Source organism: Paroedura picta, chromosome 8, assembly GCF_049243985.1.
Source record: "Paroedura picta isolate Pp20150507F chromosome 8, Ppicta_v3.0, whole genome shotgun sequence".
In the NCBI taxonomy this organism is placed as follows: Eukaryota; Metazoa; Chordata; class Lepidosauria; order Squamata; family Gekkonidae; genus Paroedura; species Paroedura picta.
In genome coordinates, this window is record NC_135376.1 from 28,035,773 (window position 1) to 28,053,397 (window position 17,625).

The 17,625-nt window shown below is 41.6% G+C and overlaps 1 protein-coding gene across 2 annotated transcripts in view; it reads left to right on the forward strand.

Moving 5' to 3' along the window:
* Positions 1 to 17,416, forward strand: part of DNER (delta/notch like EGF repeat containing) — a 149,403-nt gene extending 131,987 nt beyond the window's left edge. For both annotated transcript variants that reach the window (XM_077348830.1, XM_077348831.1), the window contains exons 9-13: positions 3,963 to 4,085; positions 7,993 to 8,106; positions 13,117 to 13,248; positions 14,711 to 14,957; positions 16,351 to 17,416. In XM_077348830.1, coding sequence (XP_077204945.1) covers positions 3,963 to 4,085; positions 7,993 to 8,106; positions 13,117 to 13,248; positions 14,711 to 14,957; positions 16,351 to 16,462 — 728 coding nt within the window. In that variant the 3' untranslated portion in view covers positions 16,463 to 17,416. The remainder of the gene's footprint in view (positions 1 to 3,962; positions 4,086 to 7,992; positions 8,107 to 13,116; positions 13,249 to 14,710; positions 14,958 to 16,350) is intronic.
* Positions 17,417 to 17,625: the final 209 nt, after the last annotated feature.

A 17,625-nucleotide genomic window follows, 5' to 3' on the forward strand; every position in this document is an offset into this window, starting at 1 on the left:
CTGAAGTCCATGTGAAAAGAAACAGTCTGCCAAAGCATCTGTTGATATTCACAAGGGAGAGGAGAGAGTTAAAATAGCCCTTAGACTTAGGCCTGGTTATAACAAACAAGAGTTGAGGTGCTAAAATTGTTTGAGAGCTATACCATTGCAGGTTACAGGTGGGGAGAGGGCTCAAATGACAGACTGACTGCACCTGTATACTCCTTAAAACCTGCCTATTGGCCATGAAAATATTTATTTACTAGAAACAAAGCCTGTTGCACCCAGGAATACAATGGGCACTAGCATATACACCTGCACTGTGATCTTCCTTGGTTCTCCCCACACCCATCTACATCTCCCAAAGGCTGAGCCAGGCCAGGTAGGGAAGGCTTTGGGGTGGGTGGGCTGCCTCCTTACCCCACCCCCACATCTTCTAAAGGGCAGGCCAGGCAGGGAAGGTGTGTGGGGGGGGCTGCCTCATTCCTACCCCCCACATCTCCCAATGGCCAGGGTGGGTGAGAAAGGCTGTTTGATACCCCCAGCCCCTCTGAGGAGAGGGAGGGTAGGGGAAAGTAAAGAGCCCTTTGATGGCCTCATATAGGGCCATGGGGAAGTGTTGTGAGTCCTGGTCCTGTTAGGGAGGACTCCTCAGACGGAAAGCCTTGCCAGAAGCTTCCAGCTTCGCTTGAGCTTCAGCTGGATGAGAGCTTAGTCCAGCTAGATGTTTAACAGGCAACGAGCTCTGACCATAAGGAGAGAACTGCAGACAAACCAGTCCTTAGATTCCAAAGTTGTTGCATGAGCTTCTCATTCCTCTTCCCAGCCTCCAGCTGCAGCTCCTGCCTTGTCAGCCCAACTGAGCTAATTAAGCAATTCTAACTATGGAAGAGAGCTCCAGTCTAAAAGACGCAACAGCATTTTAGCAAGACAGTTGCTGACTACAGAAGACTGTGAGTCATCACAGAGTGAGGACTGAGAAGGTGCTGACAGCCTCTATTAACTTGAGGCTTGGAAGCCTGTTTGTGGGCACACCCTACAACCTGCTTTTTTTGCTGATGCTCTTGGACTGCCTGAAGAAATGCTTGACTCACTATATAACTTAATTAAATCCCACCCATTCAAGAAACCCTTCCAGAGCTACAAAGAAACCCCAGGGTTTCATGAAACCCTGGTTAAGAAAGCTAAGTTAAGAAGGCTGTAGCTGCCAGGGAGTATTAAAAAATACTCCCTGGCAGCTACAGCCTTCTTAAGTGCCATGAGCACACTTCAGAGATTACTGCAAAAGCATGGTCACTGTCCAGTATGCACAATAGGGAGAAAAAGTTTTTTTTAATATACATTTTCATGATTTGGATAATCTCTGGAATAATAGGTGTAGTATTCCAGAAATAGGTGTATTATTTTGGGATCTGTGAAAAATGTAAGTTCTCAAACATGATTTCAGAATGACTGAAAATATCACCTTTGACAATATTACACATAGAGCCTAGAAGAACAGTAATTTCAAATGCGTCTTCAGAAATTGGGCTAATCAGAGAAATCATTGTATCAGTAAGAACTTCATCTTTCCACTATAAAACCTACAGAATTGTCTTTTGAAGGAGCTCTTAAGTGAAATATGTGGAACCATAGTGATGGATGGTCTGTGTTGAGCCAGCAATTTAGGAGCTGCATATTGAGATTGATTGCTCTGTTTGATCTCACCCATTGGAATTTAGCTGCTGATAAAGCACAAAAGCTGTGATAATATTTGCTTTTTCATTGATCTTGTTAACTAAATGGTTCCAGAACTTCAGTAATACAAGAGTGTTGAAAGAATTTCACCAACTGTACAGTAAAATCTACCTCCTTGTTGTCTCTCTCCCCATTTAGGTCAGTAGATAATAATAATAAAAGTAATAAAGATCAGTAATAATAATAATAATAATAATGATAATAATAATAATAATGAAAGTAGATTTGTTTAAGGGATTTTATTATCATTAGTTAACTATGTCTTGCCTAGTCTTTGATCACTATCTGCATTCATCCAGCATATGCAAAGATCTCTCCTCCTGCACATTGAATTGTGCATGTGTATGAAGAGCTGCACATATGCACAGCTATATGCAAGGACAAGGTTGCATCATCCCTTGCATGTTTTTAAAATGAACACAGTTAATGAATATAAAAACTAAAATGTTAATTAAATATATTCTTGGGCAATGTCCTTTTTAAAGGCCATACATATAATTAGCACGTTTGCATTAGGAAATCTGGAGCTGACATTTTTGAAGCTAGTGGGGTGAAGATACTCGAGTTTTAAACGTATGATAGGTGGGAGCTACCCTCTAGTGGAGAAAGAGGGTACAGCATAGTGGCTGTCTACAGTAGCAAATTGATGCTGATTGTTAAAGCAGTTATTTGGTTAACAAGCAGTTCAAGAAATTTGCTCCCAGCAAGGAATATTTACTGTGGAGGAAAGCTTTGTCAATTATATACGTCATATATTTGCATATTTTGGGGTAATTCATGCATGACTTTTTAAAAATGAACTAGTTTCTGTGGTTTTTGTTTTATAGTTTTAATTGTCAGATTGTACAATAGCATTGCAATAGTAATAAAAGCCAGTAATCAGCAATAAAGACATCAGTGCCCTGTCAGAGAATCAATTCATCTTCTTATCACCAAATGACCTCTGAAATAAAGCAGTCTTCATGCACCTCAGGAAGATGCACCTCAGGAAGGGGTTGTTCTGAAGTCCGGTTACCACAGCTGAGTAGACTCTTTCCCTCCAAGCAAGATTTCCATCTATTTTATATGGCTAAGCATTCAGAAAATAGATTGTCATCTGTTGTGTGTTCTTGGGTTGTTTCAAGTGATCTAGGATGTAAGGTAAAAGGCTTCTCTAGTTCAGTGAAGTAGGGGATGTTCAGCTGGCATCTTGTGAAGTACAATAATAGCTAAAGTTTCGTAACCATTGCTACAGCACAATATCTACTTAAATGGAACCTCTAAAGAGATCCTCACTAACTTTTTGGAAAGGAATAAAGGTTGTACAGCTGCTGTGTGTTAGTTGACATAGCTCAAATGTGTAAAGATTTTTCTAGAAGCACAGAGAGAATAAAAGGAACAAGTAACTCCTCTTTTCTTTACAAACAAACAAATCAGAACAAATTGCTATGCACGATGAAAAATACAATGGCCTTGTAATAGAAGTCATGTGAATGAGTAATCAGCATCATATTCTGTAAAAAATAATTCTTAGTGGAATAATTGGACACAATAGAAGCAGCTCTAAGATTTGCTGGATCAAATTTGTACTTATTGTTGGTTTTTCTGTGAAGTAACATTACTTCCTACTGTACCAGTAACACCACACTCCGCTGTACCAGCTACCTACAATATCTTAAAGCTGCCATGTTGGCATCTACTTCGTACTAGCTTCCCTTGACTTCTCACCATGATTATGAACATTATTTAGTTCATTAGTGAGTTGCCCTTTTTGTATTGAACTATGAGCATCAGGTCCCATCCCATTTTATATGCTGCATTATGCATCAGTAATCTGACTAATATTTCCTCTCAGTAGTACACATACTAAAAGGTAAAGCACCGGGTCATGTCTGACCCTTGGGGTGACGCCCTCTAGCGTTTTCATGGCAGTGCCTTCCCCAGTCATTACCGTTTACCCCCCAGCAAACTGGGTACTCATACTGGGTACACATAATATTGCAGTGCAAAAATAAATTCTATGTAGTCAGTTTGTTTCTAACCTATAGTGGGCAGTTACGCGTGAAATAGGCAAAAGGCCTTTATTTTCCGTAGAAGCCAGCTCCCAACTCTTTTCTGTACATTTAAAAGCAAAGTTCCTTTAAGGTGTTTATTATTGTCAGTTGCATCCAAGTTATTTCTGCTCTGTCTGTTATACTAATTCTATTGCTATTTGTTGAAGAACACTTTTCCTCCCCCTCCTCCATTTTCCTTATGGTATGTTTCAGGTTACCATGGACTCTACTGTGAGGAGGAATATAATGAATGTCTTTCAGCTCCTTGTCAAAACGGTGCAACCTGCAGAGACTTTGTCAATAGCTATGAATGTGTGTGTCTTGCTGAATATGAAGGTAAGAGATGTATTTCTGTAGCACTGATCAGTTTGTGCCTTAACCATAAACCCAGCTAACGTGATTCTCTCTAATACGTGGTTTATTTATTGAGGCAGTTTTGATGAAAAATTAGGCAGAGGTCTCTTAAAAATAAATTGTGAACTCTGGTGTGTAATCTGGGAACGCCACCTATAGTGCATGGCTTCTCTGACAGCTTTTCTCCTTTTGACTGAGCCTGGCTCTGTGCAGACAATGACTTCCGCAGGCAGCATTTCCCCTTTATGAGCACCATGGCTTAAGGCAGGGGTAGTCAAACTGCAGCCCTCCAGATGTCCATGGACTACAATTCCCAGGAGCCCCTGCCAGCAAATGCTGGCAGGGGCTTCTGGAAATTGTAGTCCATGGACATCTGGAGGGCCGCCTTAAGGCATGAACCAGCAATTGTTGCTTGATACTTAACAAATGCAGCGGGGTGGGGCTTTTCATCTAATTACAGCCACTGCCAGTAATCTCATACAATTTGATGGAGCAATAAATTTAAATAGACTAGAATAAAAATCTACTTCTGATCTAGTCAATTTAACTCTGAAGGGGAATAAAAAGAGTTATAGTCTCAAACATACAGGTGAAATGCCCATAGCATTCAAAGGAAAATCTATTTTAAAAACATAAGAATTGATTGAATGATGGGGGTGGGTAGCAGTATAGTTTTCTTCTTCAGGGGCATGTCATAAATAGTTGATTTACACATAGTTGGCTTGGATCCAGTGATGCAGGAGTGGAAACTAAAATGTACATCCTACAGTTCTGCTTGCACAGAGAATGGTGCAAAGATTGTAGTAATGCTTAACATTTCACCAACATTTTAAACAAAATAATCATGTGCATGTGGAATGATAAAATGTACAAGAGATTATTTGCATCATTTTATTTAATTTCTTTTTGGCATAGTATCAGAAGAAATATCTTGCACTCTCTTGTACCCACTAAAAGAATGATGGGGATTCAAATGCTTTCTCTTTGTGCTAGTAGAGAGTGAGGAACAATTTGAGCAGTTCTGCTTGTGCCAGGATTGTTGTGCACGTGGAGACCTTCTGTGGGGTCTCAACCTATATGCATGCATCATTTATCTCCTTACAGAATTTATAGAAAACTTTGAAATTGCTCGGATCATGATGGATAGGGTATTCCTTTTCATCAGGATTGTTACAAGAAATGTCCAGAAGATAGGTCTAGACATTGTGGGCAAACATATCTAGTTTGCAGCCAGTGGTAATTATACCCTTGGGTTGTCATTTTGGGTTCTCTTAATCTGCATGGGCTAGCAACACAAGGAATGCCCACTGACTGCCTGAAGAGGTGGGCAAAGTGGATGCATTTAATTGTCCCCAGGACATTGGTTATGGCTGCACTGACTATCCTGTGGGATCTGTGTGGGTGTGACATGAATCCAGCATACATGCAAGATCAGTAACCTTATTCCAACCAAATGTTCTTTGTTTTTTTCATTTAGTGGCAGCATTAAAAGGTCACAAGGGCAAATATAAACAAAATGGGTGGTATAAAGTGCCATTAAGTCATGACTGATTTAGGGTGACCTCACATGAGGTTTTCAAGACAGATGAACAGAGGTGTGTTGCCATTGCCTGCCTCTGCATCACAACCCTGGACTTCTTTTGAGGTCTGCCATCAAAATACTTAGCAGGGCCAGCCCTGCTTAAATTCTGAGATCAAACTAGCATGGGCCATCTAGGGCAGGGCTAAATCCATGGAAGTTAGATAGGATTGCTCTAAAGAGGAAGAAGAAGAGGAAGAAGAACAATTGGTTCTTATATACTGCTTTTCTCTATCCGAAGGAGTCTCAAAGTGGCTTACATTCACCTTCCCTTTCCTCTCCCCACAACAGACACCCTGTGAGGGAGATGAGGCTGAGAGGGCCCTGATGTTCCTGCTTGGTCAGAACAGTTTTATCAGTGCTGTGGCGAGCCCAAGGTCACCCAACTGGTTGCATGTGGGGGAGCGCAATCAAACTTGGCTTGCCAGATTAGAAGTCTGTGTTCCTAGCCACTACACCAAGTGGGTATCACTGGGTTCAGCTCTCAGCCATTCCAAGACTGGGACTGGGCAGAGATGATGCAAAATAAGTACCTCTTTCTTCAGCAAGGAGGCTTGGAAGTTAACAAGTCCCAGCTTTTGGGGAAGAGTAAGTGAGCAAGTGAGTGAGAGACAGAGCCAGTGCAGTAGCCAGGTTGAGCTGGGCAAGAAGACCACCTCCTTCTCCCCTACAGCCAATCCTGCATGAAGTCCTGGTGGAGAGAGTGCTCCATTCCCTGTTGAAAGATTGGGATGCTCATCATGTCCAGATGTTCCTCCCTGGAATTGCCAAGCCTTCCAAAGGATGGTGTTTGGCTATGAGCTTGGGGAAGGGGCATGGAGGTGAGCTGAGTGGAGTCACCACTGAGACTATGCCTTCAGCTTCCTTGTACTGCTGCTGCTACAAACCATTAGCCTTGCATGTATGGTGCTGATGGTGCCCCCTCCCCATCATGGTATTCAAACCAACTAACCAAGAATGCACAGTAGGAGAGGGCACCACAAACACAATACATGATGGGCTGCTGACTTGCAGCAGCACAAGGCAACTGATGCTGGTGGTGCAGGAGGCAGGCTTGATAGCAGCGGTGACTGCTCTTGGCCAGCCTCTGCACCCCTTTCCTTGGCTCGCAGTGCAGGAAAGATCTTCTAGACCAGCCTATCTCAATTTTTCTTACCATTGAGAAACCCAGAAGTGATGCAGTCATGCAGAATATAGTTGGGAAGTGTAGCCATGTACATGAACACCCTGGGCTCCTCCCCTTCCCACTGCATCAGGCCCATCATTTGCCAGGCTGACATGGCCATATGGTCATTATGGTTTTGAATAGTTTAAATGGTTTTAAATAGTTTTAGCATTTTAAGTGATTGTTATGGTATTGATCTATTGAGTCTATATGTGTAAACTTCCCCAAGACAGTTTTACTGAGAGGGGGCAGTATATAAATCCCTAAATAAGTGAGTGAATGAATGAATGAATAAATAAATAATCACCCGATAACTAAACAAATCACATGATAAATATTTTAAAATATATTTAACTCTCACCCATTCAGGAAACCCTTTCAGGGCTGTCATGAAGCCCTTGTTGAGAAAGCCTGTTCTAGACACAACAAGCACCCTGATGCTCAAGCAAGAGAGGAGAGTTGCAAACTTCTAATCCTCCTTGCTCAAAGCTAGAGGCACTTGCTAGCTGACCACCCCAGCTCCTTCTGAGGGCATGAGTCTTCTTTAACTTTAAATAGCACTTTCATGTTTAAATCTTTCCTTCTCACTAATTTTTTCCCAGCAGCCTAAGTTCAGCAAAAAAAAGAATAGTGTCACTAGACTAATCTCATTTACATTTAAAAAATTGTCTATCACATTTCTATTCTGCCCTTCCCAGGGTGACTCACAACATTTAAATGGATAGGCAACAGTCAAGCTTTATTACCAATGATGATGATGAAGGGAGGAAGAATAGCAGAAGTTGTGGAGTGCGAGGAACAACCTCAACGTGGGTGGTGGAAGAGTGATCTCCAAGGGGTTCAAAAGGGCAGAGGGGAAGTCCAATGAAATCTTTATGCTTTTGAGTTAAATTCAGCTTGAGAGAGAAGTAAGGGGAAAACTGCTACAAAAGCACTTGGAAACCCCAGGGAAGCTACAACCGGGAAGTGAACTGAGTGCTGAAGGGAGGAAAATCAATGCAAAGCAAAAAATAAAACCCGATGGAGGTGCAACGGAAAATGCATAACAGGAAAAAAATGATAGATATGCATTGCAAAAGTATGAAAAAACACCCATGCGTGAAAGGCCAATGTCAACAATATCTGTTTTCTCTTACCATTCTCAGGCAGGCATTGTGAATTGTACAAAGATCCTTGTGTGAACATCAGCTGTCAGAATGGTGGTACTTGTGACAACGAAGGGCTAAATGCTACATGTATCTGTGCCCCTGGATTTACAGGCAAGTAATTTTTAACTGCTGTAATATGGATAGTTATTCACCTGAGTATACCAAAACAAACAAACAAAAACCCCGTTGTCAAGTATATGCAATTCTACCTGCACAGTGAGCCTCTTGTGGCGCAGAGTGGTAAGGCAGCTGTCTGAAAGCTTTGCCCATGAGGTTGGGAGTTCAATCCCAGCAGCCGGCTCAAGGTTGACTCAGCCTTCCATCCTTCCGAGGTCGGTAAAATGAGTACCCAGCTTGCTGGGGGGTAAACGGTCACGACTGGGGAAGGCACTGGCAAACCACCCCGTATTGAGTCTGCCATGAAAACGCTAGAGGGCGTCACCCCAAGGGTCAGACATGACTCGGTGCTTGCACAGGGGATACCTTTACCTTTACCTTTACCTGCACAGTGTACTGAGTAACTGAAGAACGGAGTAATTTTTGTATGAGATATTTCATTCTAAATTTAAAAAATGGTACAAATGATGTTTGTTTTAGTTCTAATAAGTATAGTACAAAGCAGTTAAAAGTGTTTTATCAAATGAGTCATACTATCAGTATCCACATTAATTTTTTTTGGTTGAATAGTTTACTATAGTAGATGCACATAGAAAATGTTCTGTCTTCTAGAAGTGATGCTTGACTGAACAAATGTACTGCTACTAGAGCTTCTTGTTCATAACAAATTACTTAAATAGTTATTCATTTTTAAATGCCTGTGTTTGGGTAATACCTAATCTAGTCCATAATATTCATCAAAAAGTCCAAATATTTGTTCCCACAAAAGCCTTTACAAGCAATATGCCTTCTCTTCTCTTCTGGGAGAAGCCATGCTTCTAAGGGAAAGGAATTTGGAATTTAAGGGTGGCGGCTGTCACATCAAGAATGCAACTTAATTTGCAGCAGGAACAAGATAAGTGCAAATAAGCAACTTTGTTGAAAGCAGAAAATAAATATTTGCATGACACTGATTTCTCATATGATGAGAAAGTCACCTTCTGGAATGAAGACAAGTAATGATAACTACATTCTGTGGGATAATTGCTTCTTTTCAAAGGGAGGAAGACCTACCAGCTATGTGAATTGACTGGGCCAGAATCATAGAGTAATAGAGTTGGAAGGGACCTCATGGGTCATCTAGTCCAACCAGAAGGATATCCAGACTCTGAGCCACTTAGTCAATACACTCTCAAAGGCCCATACTAGTTTGGTGTAGTGGTTAGGAGCGCAGACTTCTAATCTGGAGAACCAGGTTTGATTCTGCACTCCCGCACATGCAGCCAGCTGGGTGACTTTGGGCTCGCCACAGCACTGAGAAAACTGCTCTGACCAAGCAGTGCTATCAAGGCTCTCTCAGCCTCACCCACCTCACAGGGTGTCTGATGTGGGGAGAGGGCTCCTGCCTTCACCAAGCCATTTTCTTGCACAAAAACTGTGATGGGACAGGAGGTTATTTCACCAATTTTGCTTCTCCATATAGAGAATCTGTGCACATGGAGCAGCAAAATCATGGAAATGACTCCATGCAGCACTGGTTCTTGCATGGAAAAATGACTGGGTGTATCTATTGAAACACTGGGGATTTGATTTTTGATGTGTAACACATCTTCTAGTGTCCCACCTGAAATGGATATCACTATGGGCGTGACATCCATAGTCCCACCCCAGGGAGTGTGGCAGAAGAGATTGAGACAGCTGCTGGGTGGCATGGCAGGAATCTGGCTGGAGCAGAGTGACCCATCGTGGGGAGGAGGCTGTGCCACTGCGGTGCTGCCTGAAGAGGCCTGGATGGTTGCACAGCAGCGCAGAGGCCTGGTGGCCCAGCACTGGTCCCACCCAAGGCTTGCATGTTGCGTCGCAGTGTGGAGGCTGCCCAGGCCAGTGCTGGCCCCACCTGAGGCAAGTGCAGTTGCTGGGCTGCACAGAGGCCTGGTGGATTAGCACTGGTGTCGCCTGAGGCCTGTGCAGTTGTGGGGTAGTGTGGAGGCCTGGTTGCCCTGCGCTGGACCTACTTGAGGCTTGTGCAGTCACAGGCCAGCGCAGAGGCTGCCCAGGCCAGCGCTGGCACTGCTTGAGGCCTGAGTTGTCATAGGGCAGTGCAGAGGCCTGGCAGGCCAGCGCTGGCCCCACCCAAGGCCTGGGTGGTCACAGGTCAACATGTAGACCTGGCAGCCTGGTGCTGGTCCTGCCCAAGGCCTGTATGGTCATGGGGAAGCGCGGAGGCCTCCCAGGCTGGCGCTGGCCCCTCCCAAGACCTGGGCAGTCACAGGGCAGTGTGGAGGCTGCCCAAAGCCAGTGCTGCTGCAAAGGTGAGTCTGGGGAGGAGCTTGGAGGGAGGAGGGAATCTGGGTGGGGGAGGAGGGGGTCTGGCTGGGGTGAGGTGGGAGGGAGAAGGGAGTCTGGATATGTGTCTGAGGAAGGAGTGAGGGATCAGGAAGAAGGTCAGGTAAGCCAGAGGTAAAGGTGGTGAATGAGTGGGGATAAGGAGTTTGTGTGTGTCTGTGTATGTGTCTTAGAGAGGGGGAGGGGGGTGGTGAAGGTGTGGAATGAATGGGGATAAGGAGTTTGTGTGTGTCTGTGTATGTGTCTTAGAGAGGGGGAGGAGCCAGGGAGGGGGTCTGGGCAAGTGAGGAAATGGGGGCAAGGACAGGAAGGAATGGGGGGGGGAGAAAGTAGTTTGTGCATGTGTGTCTGAGAGAATGGAGGGAGGGACCAAGGAGCCCCTGAGCAGGTGTTCCACATACCTTGTGAGAGTCAGGCTGTCACTGATTTATTATTTTAAGAAGGCAGTTTCCACAGTTGCTCTATGGCTGTGCGGAACATAAGTTCGATTTGGGAAGCCCAGAGCCAAGTCCTTTAAAATAGTAATGTAACTTTGACCCAAAGTTAGCTAGTTTGGCTCTTCAGTAAGAGGAAACTCTTTCCAAATAGGAAAGCATACTAATATGAAGAAAGACATCCATGGGGTATCCTTAGCCCTGAGTTAATAAAGGCGACTAAAGCATAGAAGCCCTAAAGTGGTGTCTGAAAACATATTGTTCAATATTATTATCAGAAGATAACATAATAGGATCTTAACATAATGGTTTTTCAAACCCTTTACCATTTTTCTCCTTGAGGGTTAGTTTTAATGAGGAAGAAAGAATAAGCCACAGTGTATGGCTTACAGCATAACATGCTAAGAACAGGACCTGCAGGGTTTAAACACAGAAAAAATCATAGAGAAATAATGGAAAACAATTGCTACCAATCACTACCAGTCACTGCCCCAAGCCTAGTAAGGTGTATAAATCTTGGTGGTGGTAGTGGTGGTAGTAGTAGTAGTAGTAGTACAGTTCTTTGTATATTACATCTTACTATTATTTTAAAAGATTCTAAATGTATTGCAGAGTACAATAGGATATGAATGTCCATATCATAAATTCTTCATCTAGATTCAATAATAAGGAATAAATCCTGTACTGTGATACTTTTACTACCATGGTGAATTAGATGCATTATGGGCTAAAGAATTAGATGTGTTATGGGCTAAAGAATGCCTTATGATTTCTCAGTACAGATTAGGAAGCTTTCCTATAACCTCTCATTCATGTTGTCTTTGTGATGAATGTATAATGTATACAATTCCCTGCTCTTTTCCTCCTATAAAATCAATGCTTTTCATCTTTTGTTTTGTATTATATGTGATTTTTATTGCAGATGAAGACTCCTGTGAATTTTCCACAATCACAACTATATTATTGTAGTTAACATATTTTAAAGAGTACAGCAAGAGTGGCTTCTATCTGACCCATTTCTCTCCCACACTGTTCTGATTTTGCTTCTCTTTTAAAATATAAATTTATATTTAGATGACTGAACATCATGTTTCTGAATGAATTCTAGTTGCTCACACAATCGTTATAGTTAAAAAATGACCAAAGCATTGGCAAGTGGGAACCACTGCTCTTGCAAAGCTTAATAACAAATTGATAATTCTAGTTCATGGAAGCCATAAACTAGAACAGGGGTAGTCAATCTGTGGTCCTCCAGATGTTCATGGACTACAATTCCCATGAGCCCCTGCCAGCGAATGCTGGCAGGGGCTCATGGGAATTGTAGTCCATGAACATCTGGAGGGCCACAGATTGACTACCCCTGAACTAGAATACCAGTTGCTATTTGGGATGGAGAGGCAGATTGAATGTCACAGTGCAAAATCCCATCAGAGTGTCATCCTTAAGAAATGTTCTTAAACTTGAAAAATGTTTGCATGATTGTTCAGTACAAGGTATATTGTTGCCCTGCTATGATTGATTGCATGAGCCCCACTTGACCTGAAAAAGGCCCAGATGTGGTAACAGCCTTAGAAACCTTAGTAGAATATATCACAAAGTTTAAATGGAAAACATTTAAGTTCTGTTGACTTTGTCCGGGGGCTGTTTTTTTTCCTCCAGGCTCCTTTTCAGTCATCAAAATGTGATGGCTTTGTAGCACAGTTAGGTTTTCTTACATCAGACTGTATTTATTTCATTTAGACATTTTTACCCTGCTTTTCTCTCTAATGGGTGCCCAAAGTGACTTACAAAAAATTGTAAAATACAGTCCAAACAGACCCATTGAGGAGGCAGGCAGGATCTAAATGAAGTTAATAGATAAAACAAAACAAGCACTATAAAGTCTAATCATACATACCATGCAATCTAAACATGCCCCCCCACACACACTTTGTTCTCTGGTACCTTTGACATACAGTTTCACTCATATGCAAACCTTGGATGCCTTTTTTTCATTCTTCTATAAAACAAATAAGAATTACATGTTGTAGCAGCAGCAGCAGCTTCCAGAATAATATATGTTGGTCTTTATGTGTGCTGATTATCTGCTGTATGGGTAATATGAGTGCTAATGTGCTTTAGTGATTTTAGTTTCATTGTGTTGCTAATAGCATATAGATTATTTGATGCCTGAAATAGAAAGGGATGAAAGTTGCTCTTAGAATTCTATTTGTGGAATATAAAACTACCTTCATGTTTTTTTAAGGTGATGAATGTGATGTCAATATAAATGACTGTGAAAGTAACCCCTGTCATCACGGTGGAATGTGTATAGACCAGCCCAATGGGTATACTTGCCATTGCCCACGTGGTTGGGCCGGAGCAAATTGTGAAATACGTACGTATTGGAGTTTTATTGACATTTTAGCATACTGGTCATGATAATTTGCTAGACTGTTTTCTGTGGGGCATGATGTTTCTTCCCTTGTTCTACTGGGGGATTTCTGGCAAGATTTTTTTTATCAAGAAAAAGTGGAAAATAAGTGCGTTTTATGGATAGTGATCGCTCCAAGATCACTGCAGAAGGGGACTGCAGCAAAGAAATTAAAAGACAAATTGTCATTTTAGCAAAATAAAGGTATTATTGAGGTTTAAAAGTAAAACAAGAACATTGAAGTCTATGCTAAGAATATAACCATTAGATACCAGTTTATGTGCAAGTGTTTCCGATCATGGAACATTTTCCCAGACAGCCAGGAAATAGTTATGATCTAGCAAAGATAAATTGCTGAGTAACAGTAATGATGAGGGATGCGCATGAACCAGTTCAAAACCATAAGTTCCTCACAAATTTGGCCAATTCATGCACCCCCAAACATTTCCTGGAGCTTTAGTCTGGTTCAGGCCATTTAAACCGGGGGGAAACGAAACAGACTGTCAGCAATTTAAATCTAATGGCTTGATGGGTACATCAGTCAGCTATTAGGTTTAAAAGTCTCGGGGAAGCAAAACACTGAAGTTGTTTGCAGTCATTCTAACCTTACAGTAGGGCAGATGCTCCTGTTTGCTGTTAGCCTGAAATGACTGGCAGCCATGTCGGTGGTCCACTTTGCTTCCCCCAGCTTCTTAGTGGGGAGAAGCAAAATGGGCCAGCCTGAATTGGCAGGCTCATTTCAGAGCCTTTGGTTTGGTTGGGTTCAGGGGTTCAATTTGGGAACACCCCAAACCTCAAATTGAACTGGAATTTTTTGGTTTGTTCTCATCCCTAGTACTGAGCCTCTCCAAATCAATATGGAAGCCCCCCTTCTTCTCCAGCATTTTGAGTATTCTTAGATACAATTATCTATGAGACTCATAACTATATCTAAGAATACTTACTGAGGAAGACCCCTCAGGGTCAAAACACATTTAGTCATTCTGTGTTGGTCTATTCCATGTGTAGTTAGAAATGTGGGGTTTAAAAATTATGACTGTTTTTAATATGTAATAAATATTTGAAAATTTGAAAATGTTAAAAATTATTTTGCAGCTCAACCTTTGGGTTCCTAACTTACCTGGATATAAGCAGTATAGCTGGACCAGGGGCTGGGCACCAGAAGTGGGAGAAAGCCTAGGAGGAGGTGCTACTCTTCATTGTGGGGGAAATATGACAAGGTGGCCCTTAATTTACCCTTCTCTTTACTATTAGGATTCAAATAAGAAGTTTAGTAGTATAAAAGGGAACAAAGATGCATTTGTTTTGCAGTAGTATGCCTTCTGGTTTTCTGCTGAATGCAGCTCCACCAAAAGGACAATCAGGAATGCTGGAAGTGAGAATGCTTAAAAATAATGAATACAAATGTTTTCCCCCTTCCTTTTAGATCTCCAGTGGAAGTCTGGGCACATGGCAGAGAGCTTGACAAACATGCCACGGCATTCACTGTACATCATAATTGGAGCTTTGTGTGTAGCATTTGTCCTGATGCTGATCATCCTAATTGTGGGAATCTGTCGCATCAGCCGAATTGAATATCAGGGTTCTTCTAGGCCGGCATATGAGGAATTCTACAACTGCCGGAGCATTGACAGTGAATTCAGTAGTGCCATCGCCTCTATCCGACATGCCAGGTCAGTTGGTGTAAAGAGGAAGGGGGGAAGGTATTAAGTATACTTCTTAAAAACGGCAAATAATAAAATGTATATTTTCACTGTCCCAGTAGATTATCTGGGTGAAGGCTCACTTAACAGAAAGTTTCCCCACCAAAAAGGTTCCCTGCTCTTAGAAAATCAGCATTTCGGGAAGGAGTAATTGACCTCTTATTCTCAACTTCTAATTTTGTATGTAAAAAGATGTTTTTAATGGAATAGTTTGATCTCATGTGAGCCTACACCTATAGAGTAAAATGGTGGCCTCAAAATACAGGTTTGCTAGTAGAGACATGGGAATATGTCCTGTGTTGATTCTTTTTCAATATCAGTGCAAGTCAGGGAATATTATTATTATTATTATTTGATTTATTACCCACTATCAAGCTACTTGGCTCGTGGTAGGTTACAACATAAAAGATCCCCCACAGATAAAACATTAAAACACTAACATAATCCAACAGCAAGAATAAATAGTAAGAAATCCAACCTCCTCTCTTCTTCCCTCCAGCACATCAGGGATCACTCTCAGGGTACCAACAATCGAAGTATAGAATAAGGTAGAGGGGGACCCAGATCTTCTGCACCCTGGCCTCAACCAAAGACTTTGCAGAAGCGCTCCATCTTGCAGGCCCTGCGGAACTGTGGAAGCTCCTGCAGGGCCCTCAACTCTTCTGGGAACTTGTTTCATCAGGTCAAGGCTGAGAAGGCCCTGACCCTAGTCAAGGCCAGGTGTGACTTTCCCGTGGGCTGGGAATCACCAATATATGCAGTGATGTACCAAGGGGAGGGTGATAAGTGGTCCGCCCCAGGTGCAGGTGATAAAGAGGTGCCTACTCTAGAGTAAGGGAGTGAGAGATAATCACCTTGAAAAAAAATATACACTCCTTTTCCCCAATGAGATGCCAGTGAGCTACTCTGGCACCAAGGACTCGCTCGTTTAGAAAAGACATATACAGTCCCTCTTCTTTTGATTCAGTTTACCCTTCCCTTGATATTCTTTTTTAAACGTCTGCCCTTCTTTGGCGAAGTTCTGGGGATTGGGCTTGGGAGACACCATCACCACTACTCTGCACTAGGTGTTCAATGGATCTCCTTTACCAAATCTCAAACTCATTACCCACCTTTTGTAAAAAAAAAAAAACACACACACACACATCACAATCAAAGCTTTCTGTCCTCCAACAGCTGCCCCCTTTTCACCAAAACTACTATTATGTAAGTAGATACGGGGAGTGGCAATTTTAGCCATTGAAACAATGTCTGATAGGGGTGTTGGTTTTACTGTTCATTTGTCATGAGATAACAGCAAGTAAGTGGGTCACTATGAGTTTCCTGTTTTGTTCAAAATATCCTTTTTTGTTTTTGTCTTCAGGTTTGGAAAGAAATCTCGGCCTGCGATGTATGATGCCACCCCAATAACTTATGAAGATTACAGCCCCGATGACAAACCTTTGGTCACACTGATTAAAACAAAAGATTTGTAACCACTTCAGGTGTTTGGGGTTTGGGGGGATTATTTTTCAAAAGTAATGGGCTACTGAATTAATTCAAATATTTTTAAGATAAAGAAAGTGTAAGAAATTAAATTGCCAGCTGCTCCAGAATTTTCTGTAGATTATTTAAGAACAAATCTTATGCAGCTTTTAGTTTGGGAAAAATATTTTAAAAAACCGAATTTGTGAAGTTCATGGTTTACCTTTTAATGTACTTTCAGCTTTAGAAATTCTAATCTTAACAACAGTGTGTACTTCTACCAAACTCAGATGAGCTTCTGTGGTTGTTACAAACAGAATGCAAAGTGTTAAGCAATGACAAGTTTCTCTTTGACATAACAGTGCCAGCATTCTCAGTAGATTTAGGAAAAAATGTAAATCTTATCCATTACAGAAAATGAAGTCTGAAATGTTTGTGTTGTGAAAGGAATCTAGTAAAATTTATTATTCCTAAACTGAATGAATTAGCTTTCTCCCTATTTTGTGCATGGATAACTAACCTACTTCTCTGTTATGTTCCTGCTGAAACATACTCTTGAGTTGATGTTTGACATTTTTGTAATAGTATTCAAGGTAAGATTTGTAAATTAATACATAATTGAAGTGCCTATTCAGGCAGACAAGGGGAGCGGGTGGATCCTGCTGACTTTGATGTAAATGGATTATATTTCCATTGATTTCATGGTGTTTAGGATCAGGCCTTAATATTGGAGATATATATCAAAAGTCAAGGGTTTTTTTAAGTGTGAGTTTAAAAAATTATACTTTGAACTATTTGTCTCCCAAATGTTTATATATAGTATTATTTTGCTTCAATATTGTGTATTTCCCATTGTGCATCTTATTTATGTGTGTATGTCTCCCCCCGCCCTGGTGATTGCTTATGTACTTCTAAATTCTTGCTTATTTCAGAGAATATTGAATAAATGTGATCAGTTCAAGGTAGTAGGAGATCTTGCTTTGTGATTAGATGAAATAAGAAGATGGGGAATAAATATTTGCTTGCCCATGAGTTCACTTGACTCCAAGCCATGTGTCTAAGGGGCATCATGTGAAACAGCATTGACATCACTGAATCCCATAGCACTGCACTGACCTTCACACACTTGGAACACTTTTTACATCTGATAAAAATAATGTCTGTTCATCTCTAA